A 15,219-nucleotide genomic window follows, 5' to 3' on the forward strand; every position below is an offset into this window, starting at 1 on the left:
GGTACCTCTTATGAGGAGGGTGGGCCTCAGACTGGTCTGGGGAATGGTTCCCAGAGCTTTAGAGATTGAGGGTGTTTGCTGGAGTCAAAACACACCTCCCCCCACTCTCAACTTCCCAATAATCTCCAAAAAGTGAACTTAGAGGGGAGAGGTTCTCCGCAGTTTCTTCAGCTCGGAGTTGGTGTTAGAGCTACTTGTGGCTTTTTGTTCCTCAAGATCAGTTTTGCCGACAAGGATTTCAGGACGGAGATTGGACAAGCCACGACCTTTGCTCACCTGAGGGCCTTTCACATTCATAGTTATCCTTGGAGGGTTGTACAGTTCAGTTGTTTCTTTTTTTAAAAAATTTTTCTTTATTGTTGAAAGTATACAGGTGTCCACTTTGGTTTTTGTGAGTGTGTGTGTGTGTGTGTGTGTGTGTTTCCGCATTGACCCCTCCTCCTTGCACCCACCGTCCCAAGCCTGCGCCACACTATTGTCTGTCCGAGGGCTACGCATATATGCATAAGTTCCCCCGTTAATCTCTCCCCCCACCACACACACACACACACACACACACACCCCACACACACCTTCCCTCTGAAATTCATCAGTCTGTTCATGAGTCTATGTCTGTAGATCTATTTTGGTCATCAGTTAATTTTATTTATTAGATTCCACATATGGGTGAGATCATGTGATACTTATCTTTTTCTGACTGGCTTATTTCGCTTAGCACAATGCTCTCCAGGCCCATTCATGCTGTTACAATTCCGTTTTTAGAAATATTTATACTTTGTTATTTGGGTGGGATCTTAGAGATCCGTTAACTCTCCCCTTTTGTAGCACCTCTTGAGTTTGCTTTACTGCTTGTGGAGTTTATGGTCCTGCCCTGAGAACATGTTTTCCGTTGTCGGACAACTCTATCTATTAGGAGGGTCCTTTACTTAAATCGCCCCCCCGCCTTGTATCTATAAGCATTCTATCAGACGTTTATTTCAGCGTTTCATTAGTCATGGTAATTATTTGTGATCATACAATACAGGAATACACATATTGGTGTTTCTGTCTGAAAGAAGATGGTGAGACTCCAGTTTTAGGAGGAGAGGACGGAGGGGACTATCTGTGATTCTTTTCTCGATGGGGGGCCAGAGGAGAATGAGTACAGGATTATGGGCTAGCGGGTCGCGGGCGTGATCCCCAGGGTGGGGCGTGCAGGAGGCAGCGGTCAGGATTCTCCCTCTCACTGATGTTTCTCTCTTTCTCCCTCTCCCTTCCTCTCTGAAATCAATAACACTGTTTTTTTAAAGAAGAGAATTAGTTTTAATGCTTTTCATGGTAAGTACGTTCGAGAAAAATACAGTGGCCCTGGCCGGTTTGGCTCAGTGGATGGACCGTCGGCCTGTGGACTGGGGGGTCCCGGGTTCGATTCCGGTCAAGGGCATGTACCTTGGCTGCAGGCACATCCCCAGTGGGGGGTGTGCAGGAGGCAGCTGATCGATGTTTCTCGCTCATCGATGTTTCTAACTCTCTATCCCTCTCCCTTCCTCTCTGTAAAAAATCAATAAAATATATTTTTTAAAAAAAGAAAAATACAGCGAACAAGGCAATTACCAGTGGACTCAGACACGGAGCCGTTCCAGAAACCACACCTGAGATGGGCGCGGGAGGGCTGGGGCGGGAGGTGGCGTCTGAGCCTTCACTCCAGTCTCCTGGGGGCGGGGTCGAGGTGGGCACGACACGGCCACCTGGAGAGCAGGAGGTCCTGTGGGCAGAGCACTGAAACGCGCCGGGGGGAGGGGAGATGGCTCCCGGGGACTGGACACCACTCTTTCCGCCTCTGCCTGAGGAGTGACGCCCCTCTCGCCGTCGCCTGGTGATGGACGGCCACTGACCCTGTCGCTGTTTTCCTCTCTCCAGCGAGAATGAGCGCTAGGAAAAAAGTGCACGCGTTCGTCCGTGTCAGACCCACCGATGACTTTGCTCATGAAATGATCAGATACGGCGACGACAACAAAGTAAGTGCGACGCGTGTGCCTCCCCGCCTCTCTCCGTCCCGCCGCGCCCGCTCCGGGGTGATCAGACGGGACGGGTGAAAGCCCAGCCGGACTCCAGGGTCCACCAGGCCCAGCCATTCCCCCACGATGCTGTCGGTGAGGAAACTCTCCACTCCCTGTTCCCATGATCTTTTTGGTTAATAAGTTTCCCTTTAGCCCTGGCTGGTTCGGCTCAGCGGGTAGAGCATGGGCCTGTGGACTGAAGGGTCCCGGGTTCGATTCCAGTCAAGGGCACAGGCCGAGGTTTCGGGCTCGATCCCCAGTGGGGGGCGTGCAGGAGGCAGCCGATCCATGATTCTCTCTCATCGTTGATGTTTCTATCTCTCTCCCCCCTCCCTTCCTCTCTGAAATCAATAAAAATACTTTTTTAAATAATAATAAAGGCCCCCCTGTGCTAAAGCAGTTTAGTAAGAACATGGTACATGCGCTTGACCCCGTATCAGAGGAGGGGCCACGACATCCCCCTGTGAACCGGGGAGAGATGGGTCCGCACTTCCCCTCCCTCCCTCCCTCCCGCCCTAGGAAGTCACCCAGACATGAGCCTGCCCGGAGCCCCTGTCCTTCCCAAGGGTCACCTCCTCTTCATTTCCAGATCAGGCCTCGGCCGTCGGTGACGTTTTTACGCCAATTTGCAGCGATTTCCTAACAAATACGCATTTGTCTCCCCGTCTCCTCTCTTCCTAGACCATCGATATTCACTTAAAAAAAGATGCTCGGAGAGGAGTTGTCAATAACCAGCAGACAGACTGGTCCTTCAAGCTGGACGGAGTTCTCCACGACGCCTCCCAGGACCTGGTCTACGAGACCGTGGCCAAGGACGTGGTTTCGCAGGCCCTCGACGGCTACAACGGTAACTGGGCGCGTTAGCTGTTTGACTTGCGGGACAGAGCCCTGTGGGGCCCTTCGAGGAGGGGCACGTGTCCCTCGGCGAATAAATACGTCCTCGTCTGCGGCCTTCTGTTCGCTACTTTGTCTGTGTCCACGTTCTCGCCCTTGGCTTGGTGACACGCGGGCCTGGCTTGGCCCAAGCCCGGACCCTGCCTGCCTTCACAGGACCGACGCGGCTCGGGGTCGCGTGGGGCTTCACCTTCTGTGCTGCCCTGTGTCGAATTCCTCACAGACTAGCTTTGAAGACAGTGCCCTCGTGATGCGTTTGACGGCGCGCAAACGCCGTCCTCTGAGCTACCTGCTGGTGGTGTTGCCATTCCTTCGATCAGCACAGTCGACTGTTGACGCTCTTGTATCGGACTGTGTGTGAATATCGCGCTAAAAACATGAGTAACGTTTGATTTCTTAACAAATTAAAAGCAGCTGCATCAGGAAATTTTTACAAACTTGCTCGGTGCAAGATTGTTTTGAAATCTTTTTTTCTTTCCCCTTTTAAAGATTTAAAAATCCTTAGCGTATATCTCAGTTGGTAGGCTTTGCTCACTTGGCGGCTGCTGACTAGAATGTTCCGTGTTTGCAACGTTCAGGTCTGTGGAAGGCCCTGCGCCCTGGCTGAGTGGCTCGGTGGGTTAGAGCGTCATTCTGGTCCAGGACACAGGCCAAGGTGCGGGTCCATCCGGGCCAGGGCACATCCAAGGAGCGGCCAATGAGTGTGTCAATCAGTGGAACAGCAACTTGATGTTTCTCTCTCCCTTCCCTTCGCTCTAAAATCAATGCATAAAGATGAACATTTTTGAGAAGGCCCTTGAGCGGAGATGCTCAGACGCTGTAAACACTCCCTGTGGCCACGTCGGTGGTCCTCTGACCCGCGGGGGGTGGCCCTGAGGCGGCAGAGACAGGAAGTCAGGCCCGGGTGCTGTGGGACCACAAGTGGGTCCTGAGTCCCAGCCCACATGACTCCTTCCTGCTCGTTTGCATTGGGTCAGTCGACACTCTGTCTGGGTTCCAAGGCACGTTCTGGATTTAGGTGGTTGGTAAAAATCTGTCCATCCCAGACACGGAGCATCCGTTCGGCAAAGCAGGCTCTGGTTTCCATGGCACCACCTTGCCTGGTGGGTCTGCCGTGTAAACCCCAGGAGCAGCCTTGGGGACAGGGTCTGGCACCAGCCGCCCAGGAGGAAGAGCAGGTGGGAGCCTGAGCCCGGGGCCCCCGTGGAAGGACGTGAGAGGTGCAGGTGGGAGTCGTCCCTGAGGGCAGGGGCTCCCGGGCAGGACCTGGCTGGGGTGTCTGCTTCCGGAAGTGGAAGGGGCCTCCTGGCAGCCCCATTCGGTGCTGTGGGAACCTGCAATCTACACAGAATTCTCACCATTGGCGGGAAATGCCTTTTCCAACCCATCTCTTCCTTGCCTCCTGCCTGGCCAGCCCCTCAGGGAGGCCTAGCCCTGAGCCCCTGGCAGCGCAGGGCCTTGCTGAAGGAGGGCTGGAGTTCTGCCCTGGCCGGTGCGGACTGAAGGGTCCCGGGTTCGATTCCAGTCAAGGACACAGGCCTGGGTTGCGGTCTCGATCCCCAGTGTGGGGCGTGCAGGAGGCAGCTGATCAATGATTCTCTGTCATCATTGGTGTTTCTCTCTCTCTCCCCCTCTCCCTTCCTCTCTGACATCAATAAGAATATATTTAAAAGTCTATAATAATAAAAGCATAATATGCTAATTAGACCGGACAGCCGAATGTCGAATGACCTTCCGGACGTCCTTCCGAATGACCTTCCGGACGAAGCCGTGGTTGCACGAATTTCGTGCATCGGGCCGCCAGTAAAAATAAAAATAAAAAATCAGTAGAAAAATCGGGTGAGGATTAACCAAAAAAACAAAAAAAAGAAGGGCTGGAGTTCAATCCTTTTCGGCCCTCCTCCTCTTCCCGGGAAATCCGCAGCCGCTCTGCGCCCTGGGACCCCGCCCCCTCCCCGAAGCCCTGGGTCAGATCTCTTGCTGGCGGGAACGGCAGAGCACCTGGTGGACCTCGGATTCAGAGCAGCTGCCTGTGTTTTGAGCATTTATGTCCCCATTTCCCTGCCCCCCCGCCCTCCATGGCAGGAAATCCCGGTCTCTGCGGAGGCGCCTGATGGCCACCTCCAGGCCAGGTCCTGGCTGGCCCTGGGCATGCGGGGGTGGGGGGTGGGGGTTGGGGAGGGGGAGAGCTATCCTCGGAGCTGTTTCCCTGGAGGTCACCGAGTCGTCCTTTTTGAAATGTTGGCAGGCACCATCATGTGTTATGGGCAGACAGGCGCTGGCAAGACTTACACCATGACGGGGACCACGGAGAACTACAAGCACCGAGGGATCCTGCCCCGGGCCCTGCAGCAGGTAGTGGGGGGGCGGGGGAGGCGGCACACAGGTCCCTGCTCTGCCACAGGTGCTGCCAGCCCCAGGCCAGCTGCTGGAGACGCTGGGGTGACAGGATGCACGGGGGGAGGGGGTGTCCGTGAGTCAGAGGCCTCAGGAAACCAGGAGTCCGGGTTTTGGACCCTGGCCCACGCCCAGGCTGAGCCTGTTTCCTCGTTTGTGAAAGGGGGAGTGGGACTTGCCGACTGGCTCCTGGCTGCTGTGCTGGTCTGTGGCCTGTGATTGAGGATCTGAGGCCCAAATCGCGGTCCTTCCTGCCTTGAATGAGGGGATAGGGGCCCTGCAGAGCTTCCACCACCCCAGCCCCGCCCTCCCCCCACAAGCCCCAAGAGAGGGAGCCGAGCTGGCCCGGCTCTGAGGTCTGAGTCCGCCCCCCCCCCCGGGGTCTGGGAAGTGGGGAGCGAGATGGAAGGCGGGTTTGAGGACCCTCTGGAGATAGGAGGCAGAGGGCCCCCCCAGGGCATCCTGAGCTGGTACATCCCTGTCCTGGAAGAGCGGCAGGTCCCCCTCGGACATAAGCCATCATGCTCTGTGCTTTGAGGCAGCGCCCTAATGATCTGCTGTCAGAGCCTCAGGGTCTTCTTAGATGCCAGTAGTGCAGCCAGTGTTGTCCAATAGAAATATAGTGCAAGTCACACGTACAACTAAAAATATATATACACACACACACACATTTTACTTATTTCAGAGAGGAAGACGGAGGGAGGGAGAGAGAGAGAGAAACATCAATGATGAGAGAGAATCCTGGGTTGGCTGCCTCCTGCACGCCCCGCACTGGGGATCGAGCCTGCAACCCCAGCCTGTGCCCTTGAGTCCACAGGCTGATGCTCTGCCCACTGAGCCAAACCGGCCAGGGCCACATGGGCAATTTTGAGTTTTCCAGTAATCACACTTGAAAAAGTCACACATGTGAAATTAACTTTTCATAATTTATGTCATTTAACCCAGTATATCCAGAGTATCATTTCTACATGTAATCAATGTGAAACGTGTTGAGACATTTTACATTCTTTTTCTCATATTAAGTTTTTGAAACCTGGTGTTTATTTCAATTTAGACACTAAATATTCATCAGAAATACTTGTCTGTATGTAGAGGTCATAAAATTCACAGCTGAGAAATAGATTTATAAACCCAAGTTGTTCCGAATATACTTACAGGTGTACTGGTAACTGAATTGAGCCTTGGTTTTGTTTTGGGGTTTTTTTGGGGTTTTTTTTTAAAAATATATATATATTTTATTGATTTTTTACAGAGAGGAAGGGAGAGAGAGAGTTAGAAACATCGATCAGCTGCCTCCTGCACACTCCCCAACTGAGGATGTGCTGGCAACCAAGATACCTGCCCTTGACCGGAATCGAACCTGGGACCCTTGAGTCCGCAGGCCGAGGCTCTATCCACCGAGCCACACCGGTCCGGGCGAGCCTCGCTTTTCAAACGTCCATTTCAGTTCACTGAGATCACATGGGGTGACAGCGCGTTTCCTCGCAGTCTCTGGCCACACGTGGCGGGTCGGCAGCACCCGTGGCTCGTGGCTCGCGCCTCCCCTGGCGGACAGCACAGGGCGAGGCCGCTAGCGCCAGGGCGGGCCTCCAGGCTCATCTCGCGGCTCCCGTTTGACACATAGGAAACAAAGGCCCAGAGAGGGCGACGCCCGTCCAAAGGCACCGGCTGCCCGGCGCCGAGAAGGCCGAGTCTGGCTTCACTCCTTCCCTTACGAGCTGAGTGACGAATCCCTTATTGCGCGGAGCTGACCGCGGATGGGTGTCGCCCGGCCCTACGTCAGTCACGGGGGTTACGGGGCGGGAATGAAACCATGGGGTGAAAGAGGCTCATGCCTGGGGAGACCCCGTCAACTCGAGACCTCCACCCAGAGCCCTCCCGGTTCATCACGCCTCTACTCCTGGGGACTGAATGAGGATTAGCCGCTCTGTAAGTCAGGCCTCAGAAACCCCGGTGACAGTGCCGGCCGGGGCGGCTCAGCGGCTGAGCACCGGACCAGGAACCAAGAGGCCACCAGCTCAATTGCAGGCTGATCCCCTGGGGAGCGGGCAGGAGGCAGCGGTCAATGATGTTTATCTCTCTATCCCTCTCCCTTCCTCTCTCTCTAAAAATAAATCAATAAAAGATATATTAAAACGAGGTGATAGTAAATATCACCAGTGGACTATGATTATAGTCACGGTTGCTGATGGTCCTCACACCAACTAGACCTAAGTCCTTTTAGGAGAAGGGTTTCTGGTCGCACGTCGATGCCCCCGAGGCCCGCCCTCCCATGGCACGGGCTGCCCCTGCAGAGGCCCGACCGCTGCCCGACCTCCCCCAGGTTTTCAGGATGATCGAGGAGCGCCCCACGCACGCCATCACGGTGGGCGTCTCCTACCTGGAGATCTACAACGAGAGCCTGTTCGACCTCCTGTCCACGCTGCCCTACGTGGGGCCCTCGGCCACGCCGGTGGCCGTCGTGGAAAACCCGCACGGGGTCTTCATCAAGGGCCTGTCGGTCCACCTCGCCAGTCAGGAGGAGGACGCCTTCAGCCTCCTCTTCGAGGTGAGAGATTTCTTTCTTCCTCCCTCCTTCCCTTGCTTCCTTTCTCTTATTTTCTCCCTCACCCCCTTCGTAGTTTTTTACTTTGATAGTCAGGATGAGAATTAAAATATACTCATTTAGCACTTTCAGCTCGTACTGAAATAGGAAGAGCTCTGGCCGCAGGGCTCGGTGGTGCGAGTGTTGGCCCCGCGCACTGAAGGGCCATGGGTTTGATTCCTGGTCAAGGGCACCTACCTGGGTTGTGGGCTCAATTAAAAAGAAATATATATATATAAATGGCCCTGGCCAGTGTGGCCCAGTGGAGAGAGCGTCGGCTCGCGGGCTGAAGGGTCAAAGGCATGTACCTTGGTTGCGGGCTCAATCCCTGTGGGAGGCAGTCAATCGAAGTTTCTCTCTCTCTGTCTCTCCCGCTCCACTCTCTCTCAAAAATGAAAATAGATACATACATACACACATATATGAATAAAAAGTTACTTATTTGTTTTCTACACGTGGCAACAATAATGTATATTTTGGCTTATTTCCTTCTAGTCTTTTTTTCCTGGGCAGTTTCTTCTTTATGTAGATGCAGATACCCCCCCTCCTCCCCCCAGTTAACATTAAATCATGGGCATTTGTGGTACAGAAAAAAATAAGCATTAATGTCCTTAGTACCTTTTACAAGTCAATTAAAAAATTCCGTAGTGTATGCTATTCTTTTAAGAGTCATATCGGCTGGAACTCGTACATTGCTGGTGACGTGAAAAATGGTGAAGCCCTTTTATCCATACGCACTCGCAGTCCCACTCCTAGAAATCTGTCCCCCAGAACGAGAGTGTTCACACACACGGGCTTTACACAGTGTTCCTGGCCGTGTTGTCTGTAACAGCCAGAGACCGGGAGTAACCCCGTGTCTGCCAGGGGTGATGAGTAAACAAGCATTACGTCTGTACAATGGGAAAGCACTTAGCGATGGCGGATCTCAAACAAACAAGGCCAGGTGAGCCCGGCCGGGTAGCTCAGTGGTTGAGCATCCACCCATGAATCACAGCTCAGGGCACAGGCCGGGACTGCAGGCTCCACCCCCAGTAGGGCGTGGAGGAGGCAGCCAATCAGTGATTCACTTTCACTCTCATCATTGATGTTTCTACTTCTCTCTCCCTCTCCTTTTCTCTCTGAAATCAATAAAAAATAATAATAAAAGCACCAATTATTGTTTCCTCCCCCCCATTTTTAAAAAATATATTTTTTTGCCCTGACTGGTTTGGCTCAGTGGATAGAGAGTCGGCCTGTGGATTCAAGGGTCCCGGGTTCGATTCCGGTCAAGGGCGTGTGCCTGGGTTGCAGGCTCCATTCCAGTGGGGAGTGTGCAGGAGGCGGCTGATCGATGTTTCTCTCTCATTGGTGTTTCTGGCTCTCTATCCTTCTCCCTTCCTCTCTGTAAGAAATCAATAAAATACATTTTTAAAAATATATATATATATTTTTAATTGATTTCAGAGAGGAAGGGAGAGGGAGAGAGAAATAGAAACATCAATGATGAGAGGGAATCATAGATCGACTGCCTCCTGCACACCCCCCACTGGGGATGGAGCCCACAACCTGGGCATGCGCCCCGATCGGGAATCGAACCGTGACCTCCTGGTTCATAGGTTGTCGCTCAACCCCTGAGCCACGCTGGCGGGGCTCCCCCCACATTTTTAATAGCAGTACATGTTCCCTGTCAAAAAGATAAGATGGAAGCACAAACCTGTAGAAGAAGAAAAATGACCTATCAGCCCCCAGCCAAGAAGTGACTGTTAGGAACATCTTGGTGGCAGCACCTGTATGTTCTTCCTCCCACCCATGCCTTTGCCTGCCTTAGCCTGTGGCCTCACAGAACGCTGTCCTCCGTCCTGGTCGCGTGCGTTTCCCCTTGACCGACGTGCTGATGTCAAACCATCCTCGCACCCCAGGGGCAAATGCCACGTGGTCGAGGCGTATGATCCTTGTAACGTGGTGCCCAAGTCAGTGTGCTCCGAGTTTGGCTTCTGCTTCTCTCTGTCATAAAAACTCTTTGCCAGGATTGCCCCCTGCGCGGCATTTCCCTGTACAGATAGACCATTCCCTACCCGTTGGATACGAGGGCCGATTGCGATTCGGTACTTGTGAACAGTTCGAAGGCACGTCAAACTCCCTGCCGCTTTGCTTTTTGGAAAGCTATGCGAGTCCATTCACCCCCAGATGCGGGTCAAAGTATAGATCTGGACGCTGCCTTGTCCCCCGTCGACTGGCTCATAAATGAGGTCTGCCCGAAGGCCTGCTGCCCGCCGCGAGGAGCGCTCACGGTGCAGCTGTCGGTGTCGTCCCAACGACTCAAGTGCCTGGTTATTTACGTTTTTCAAAATATCATCCACGTTTCCCCTCCTCTTCAGGGAGAAACCAACCGGATCATCGGCTCCCACACGATGAACAAGAACTCGTCCAGGTCCCACTGCATCTTCACCATCTACGTGGAGGTGAGTGCGAGCCCCTCGCACGCCCGGGCGTCGTGGTCCGCGCCCTGGGCCTCAGCCAGCAGGCCTCCCCGGGAAGCCTCAGTCTCATCTGTCTGGATGTTTCACAGGCCCGTTCACGGACCTTGTCGGATGAAAAGTACATCACTTCCAAAATTAACTTGGTGGATCTAGCAGGCTCGGAACGGCTGGGCAAGTCTGGGGTAAGTGGGTTCCTTCTCAACAAGCCACGGCCTTGTGTCTGGCACAGTGGCCCGAGCACGGCATGGGGGGGGGGGGGCTGTGCCTCATGGGGGCTGCCCCTCGTGGTGAGCACAGTCCCGAAGGAGACACAGTAGAGCAGTGGTTGCCAACCAGTGGTGGTCCCTGAGGCCCGAGAGGTTGGCGACCTGGTCCCTGAGGCCCGACAGGTTGGCGACCTGGTCCCTGAGGTCCGAGAGGTTGGCGACCTGGTCCTGAGGCCGGAGAGGTTGGCGAACTGGTCCGTGAGGCCCGAGAGGTTGGCGACCTGGTCCCTGAGGCCCGAGAGGTTGGCGACCTGGTCCTGAGGCCGGAGAGGTTGGCGACCTGGTCCCTGAGGCCCGAGAGGTTGGCGACCTGGTCCCTGAGGCCCGAGAGGTTGGCGACCTGGTCCGTGAGGCCCGAGAGGTTGGCGACCTGGTCCCTGAGGCCCGAGAGGTTGGCCACCTGGTCCCTGAGGCCCGAGAGGTTGGCGACCTGGTCCGTGAGGCCCGAGAGGTTGGCCACCTGGTCCGTGAGGCCGGAGAGGTTGGCGACCTGGTCCGTGAGGCCCGAGAGGTTGGCGACCTGGTCCCTGAGGCCCGAGAGGTTGGCGACCTGGTCCCTGAGGCCCGAGAGGTTGGCCACCTGGTCCGTGAGGCCCGAGAGGTTGGCGACCTGGTCTGTGAGGCCCGAGAAGTTGGCGACCTGGTCCCTGAGGCCCGAGAGGTTGGCGACGGCTGCAGTAGAGCAGGTGGGCTTGACCCTGCGGAGCTGGAGGGACAGAGGCAGTTCCTCCCCGACAGGCTTTTGTAAAGTTGAAATGAGATCATAGCCTCTAAGTTCTTTTTTTTTTTAAATATATTTTTATTGATTTCAGAGAGGAAGGGAGAGGGAGAGAGAGATAGAAAGATCAATGATGAGAGAGAATCATTGATTGGCTGCCTCCTGCATGTCCTCCATTGGGGATCGAGCCTGCAACCTGGGCATGTGCCCTGGACCAGAATCGAACCCGGGACCTTCAGTCCGCAGGCCGACGCTCTATCCACTGTGCCACACCTGCCAGGGCGTAGCCTCTGAATTCTTAACAAGGAGCCTGGCTCTCAGCAAGCGATTAGCTTTTCTCGGTGTGAGTGTGAGTGTGAGTGCTCACAGGAGTGTTTGCATGAGTGTTTCATCTGAAATATTTATATGAATGTGAGTATTGGCAAACGCATTCACTAGAGCACACAGCTGCAACTAATATAAAATACCGAATGTCAACCGTGATTGACAAGTTAAAAAAAAAGCTGCTTAGCCTGAGGGTCGTAGGATCTGGTCTCCATTCCGGCGCTGTGGTAAGGGAGACTCAGGCTTCGACCCTCTCCGCTGGTGGTTTGGGTAATAAGCTCTCCCCTACCCAAAACTTAGCATAGTGGCCAACTAGCCAGGTAGTGCGTATTAAAGTCTTTTTTACTCCTGTATATGAAGGAGTATTGTGATTAGCTGGTTAAAATTCTAATTTGAAACATTGTAAATTAACATGCAACTTCAAAAGGTACGTTAAAATGTCCAAGTGGAAAGATACATGAAAAAAAAAAAGTTAACATCAAAAAAAAGCATTCGCCAGTGTACTGGGATGAGCGTTCTCTGTGCGTGCGTGTGAGCGTTCCTGTTTGTGTAAATACCCGCAGGATTATCTGCTCAAGCGACGGCACAAACACCCACACGTACACCACGCTGGTGTGGCTTTTCAGTGAGTTCTTACATGAGTGTCCACGTGGTGATCGCGTTCGCAAGCACCACGGGCGCTGGTGTGAGGGGTCCGCCGCGCGTGGGCGACATCGGGCCCAGATGGAGCACGCCCCTGACCCTGACGGAGGGGAGGCTCTACGGGCCAGGCCTGCTGGGCTCTCGGTGGGGCCGCCTCTCCCTGGGTCTGAAGCGGAACCTACTCTGGTTTGCAGTCCGAGGGCCGAGTCCTGAAGGAAGCCACCTACATCAACAAGTCGCTGTCCTTCCTGGAGCAGGCCATCATCGCCCTCGGGGACCAGAAGCGGGACCACATCCCCTTCCGGCAGTGCAAGCTCACCCACGCCCTCAAGGACTCACTAGGTGAGGGCCCGCCGGCGTGGGGGGAGGGAGAGGGAGATAGAAAGATCAGTGATGAGAGAGAATCGTGGATCGGATGGGCTGCCTCCTGCACGCCCCCCACTGGGGGTGGAGCCCGCAACCTGGGCCTGGGCCCTGACCGGGAATCGAACCTGGGACCCTTCAGTCCCCAGGCTGACGCTCTATCCTCTGAGCCACACCGGCCAGGGCTGGCCGACCTGCTGCTGTGATCACGGAATGGCCCCTTCCCGGTGGCATGCGCCTTGCGCAGCCTTTTCACAGAACCACGCCCAGCGCCTCTCCCTTCACCTGCAGCACCTCACGCTGTTCACTCCCGGAAGCCGGCCTAAGCTCTGGCCTCTCCTGGGAACAGCTCCTCTTCCCGCTCACCCCGAAACCCGCTGGCAGAGCCTTCGCCACCGCCAGGGCCCAGCGCGGCCTCGCCCAGGACGTCCTTCCTTCCCCCACAGTCTCCCCGACGGGGGTGAGGGCGGTGTCTTGTCAGCCCTGTGTCCCCAGGTTTTGTGTTGGGCCCACTGACACAGTCTTGGTGTCTGGTTATTTTATATATATATATTTTATTGATTTCAGAGAGGAAGGGAGAAGGAGAGATAGAGATAGAAACATCAATGATGAGAGAGAACCATCAATTGGCTGCCTCCTGCACGCCCCCTACTGGGGACTGAACCCACAAACCCGGGCATGTGCCCTTGACTGGAATCGAACCTGGGACCCCTCAGTCCCTGAGCTGACGCTCTATCCACTGAGCCAAACCAGCCAGGGCGGTGTCTGGTGATTAACTGAGTGGACTATGAGCCAAACCTGCCCCTGCCCCTCCCGGCCTCACGCCATCTCTCCGAGGCTGGTCCCCACCCTCGTGACCTCATCTACACCAAATTACCTCCTCAAAGCCCACCTCCAGGCACCACCACCTGGGGAGCTAGGACTCTCACATGGGACGTGGAGGGCACACACGCATTCTGTTCATAACCGGCCCCCAGCCTCAAAGGAATCCCGCAGCAAACCCACACGTTCACGGGCTTGCGTGTCCCGCCTCCCGCAGGGGGAAACTGCAACCTGGTCCTGGTGACGAACATCTACGGAGAAGCCGCCCAGCTGGACGAGACGGTGCGTGCGCGGCCGGTGCGCCCGTGGGATCCCGCCACGTGGCTGCAGGGCTGGGGTGGCTGACCGGGCTGGCGCAGCAAGCACGCAGGCCATATGCGTTGCCAGGAGTGGAGGCACCCGGGGGGGAGTCTGAGCCAAAATCGCTGAGAGGGGTCCGGCCAGGATCCAAATACCGAGAACCAAGGGGCAGAAGCTCTGGGAGGCAGGCTGGGCAGGGGGCCTGTGCCAGGAGAGGAGGCTGAGGGCAAAGGCCACGCTCGCTGGGGCCGCCCCTGGAGCTGGGCCGAGGAGGGCGGATGCCGCGTTCTCACGGGTGTACGTGTGAAAAACCTCTAAGGAACCCGGGTTCCAGGCGTGCCTACTCGGCTGGTACGAACCGACGGGCGTCAGACGTCTGCCGTGTGCCAAGCGGTGGCGGTGGGAGGGGAGCAGCTCGGTAGGGAGGAGCCACACCTGGCCCGATGGGGGGTCCCCAGAGGGAGGCGTCTTCCTGGAGCTGGGGTGAGGAAGGCGGGCGCTGCGTGGCCTTGGTGGCAGGGAGCGCGGCGGTGTTCCTGGCAGCGGGTTGGTGGCCCTGCCTGGGGGGCTCAAGGAGGGGAGGAGGGAGGAGCTGCAGGGCCTGGCTGAGGCCACGGCTGGGCCCAGGGGCCGGGGTGTCTGGCTTTGAGTAGGAACGGGCTGCGGCTAGAGTTGTCACTCAGGGAGATCCACCCCGCAGGGTCCCAGGCGACCTGGGGAGGGAGAAGGGCGGGAGAGCCGGAGGCTATGGAGGGCTCTGGGTCCCAGGCCCACCCCCCCGCCCCAACCCCCCGCCTTCCTCGGAAGCTTTGGAAAGCTCCCCTTAGACCAGCAGTTCTCAACCTGTGGGTCGCGACCCCTTTGGCGGTCCAACGACCCTTTCACAGGGGTCGCCTAAGACCATCCTGCACATCAGATATTTACATGACGATTCATAGCAGCAGCAACATGACAGTTACGAAGCAGCAACGAAAATAATTCTATGGCTGGGTCACATGAGGAACTGTATGTAAAGGGCCAGAAGGTTGAGAACCACGGCCTCAGACTTTTCACTTTTTAAAAAAATACTGATTTCAGGGAGGAAGGGAGAAGGGGAGAGAGAGAAACATCAGTGATGAGAGAGAATCATTGATTGGCTGCCTCCTGCACGCCCCGCACTGGGGATGGAGCCCGCAACCCGGGCCTGTGCCCTGACTGGGAATCGAACCATGACCTCCTGGTTCCTAGGTTGACACTCAACCGCTGAGCCACACCGGCCGGGCTAGACATGTCGCTTTTAAAATGTGGATGTTTAGGGCACCTCAGCCCTCGGATAAGCCTCGTCGGTCCTGTCCCGGGACACCACAGAGCAGGACCCTCCGCGGGGCCTCCAGCTTCCTGCAGGAGGGGCTGACCGCCCGGCTTCCAGGGA

The 15,219-nt window shown here is 55.7% G+C and overlaps 1 protein-coding gene across 3 annotated transcripts in view; it reads left to right on the forward strand.

Moving 5' to 3' along the window:
• KIF9 (kinesin family member 9) overlaps positions 1–15,219 on the forward strand; it is a 32,684-nt gene that overhangs the window by 1,763 nt on the left and 15,702 nt on the right. For 2 of the 3 annotated variants that reach the window (XM_059664933.1, XM_059664932.1), the window contains 8 exons: positions 1,900–1,997; positions 2,721–2,886; positions 5,182–5,288; positions 7,654–7,878; positions 10,272–10,355; positions 10,463–10,555; positions 12,518–12,665; positions 13,726–13,790. In XM_059664933.1, the coding sequence (XP_059520916.1) occupies positions 1,905–1,997; positions 2,721–2,886; positions 5,182–5,288; positions 7,654–7,878; positions 10,272–10,355; positions 10,463–10,555; positions 12,518–12,665; positions 13,726–13,790 (981 nt within the window). In that variant the 5' untranslated portion in view covers positions 1,900–1,904. Of the gene's footprint in view, positions 1–1,899; positions 1,998–2,720; positions 3,148–5,181; positions 5,289–7,653; positions 7,879–10,271; positions 10,356–10,462; positions 10,556–12,517; positions 12,666–13,725; positions 13,791–15,219 lie in introns of those variants that run through there. The other variant, XM_059664934.1, reaches the window with a different exon arrangement.

Source organism: Myotis daubentonii, chromosome 14, assembly GCF_963259705.1.
Source record: "Myotis daubentonii chromosome 14, mMyoDau2.1, whole genome shotgun sequence".
Lineage (NCBI taxonomy): Eukaryota > Metazoa > Chordata > Mammalia > Chiroptera > Vespertilionidae > Myotis > Myotis daubentonii.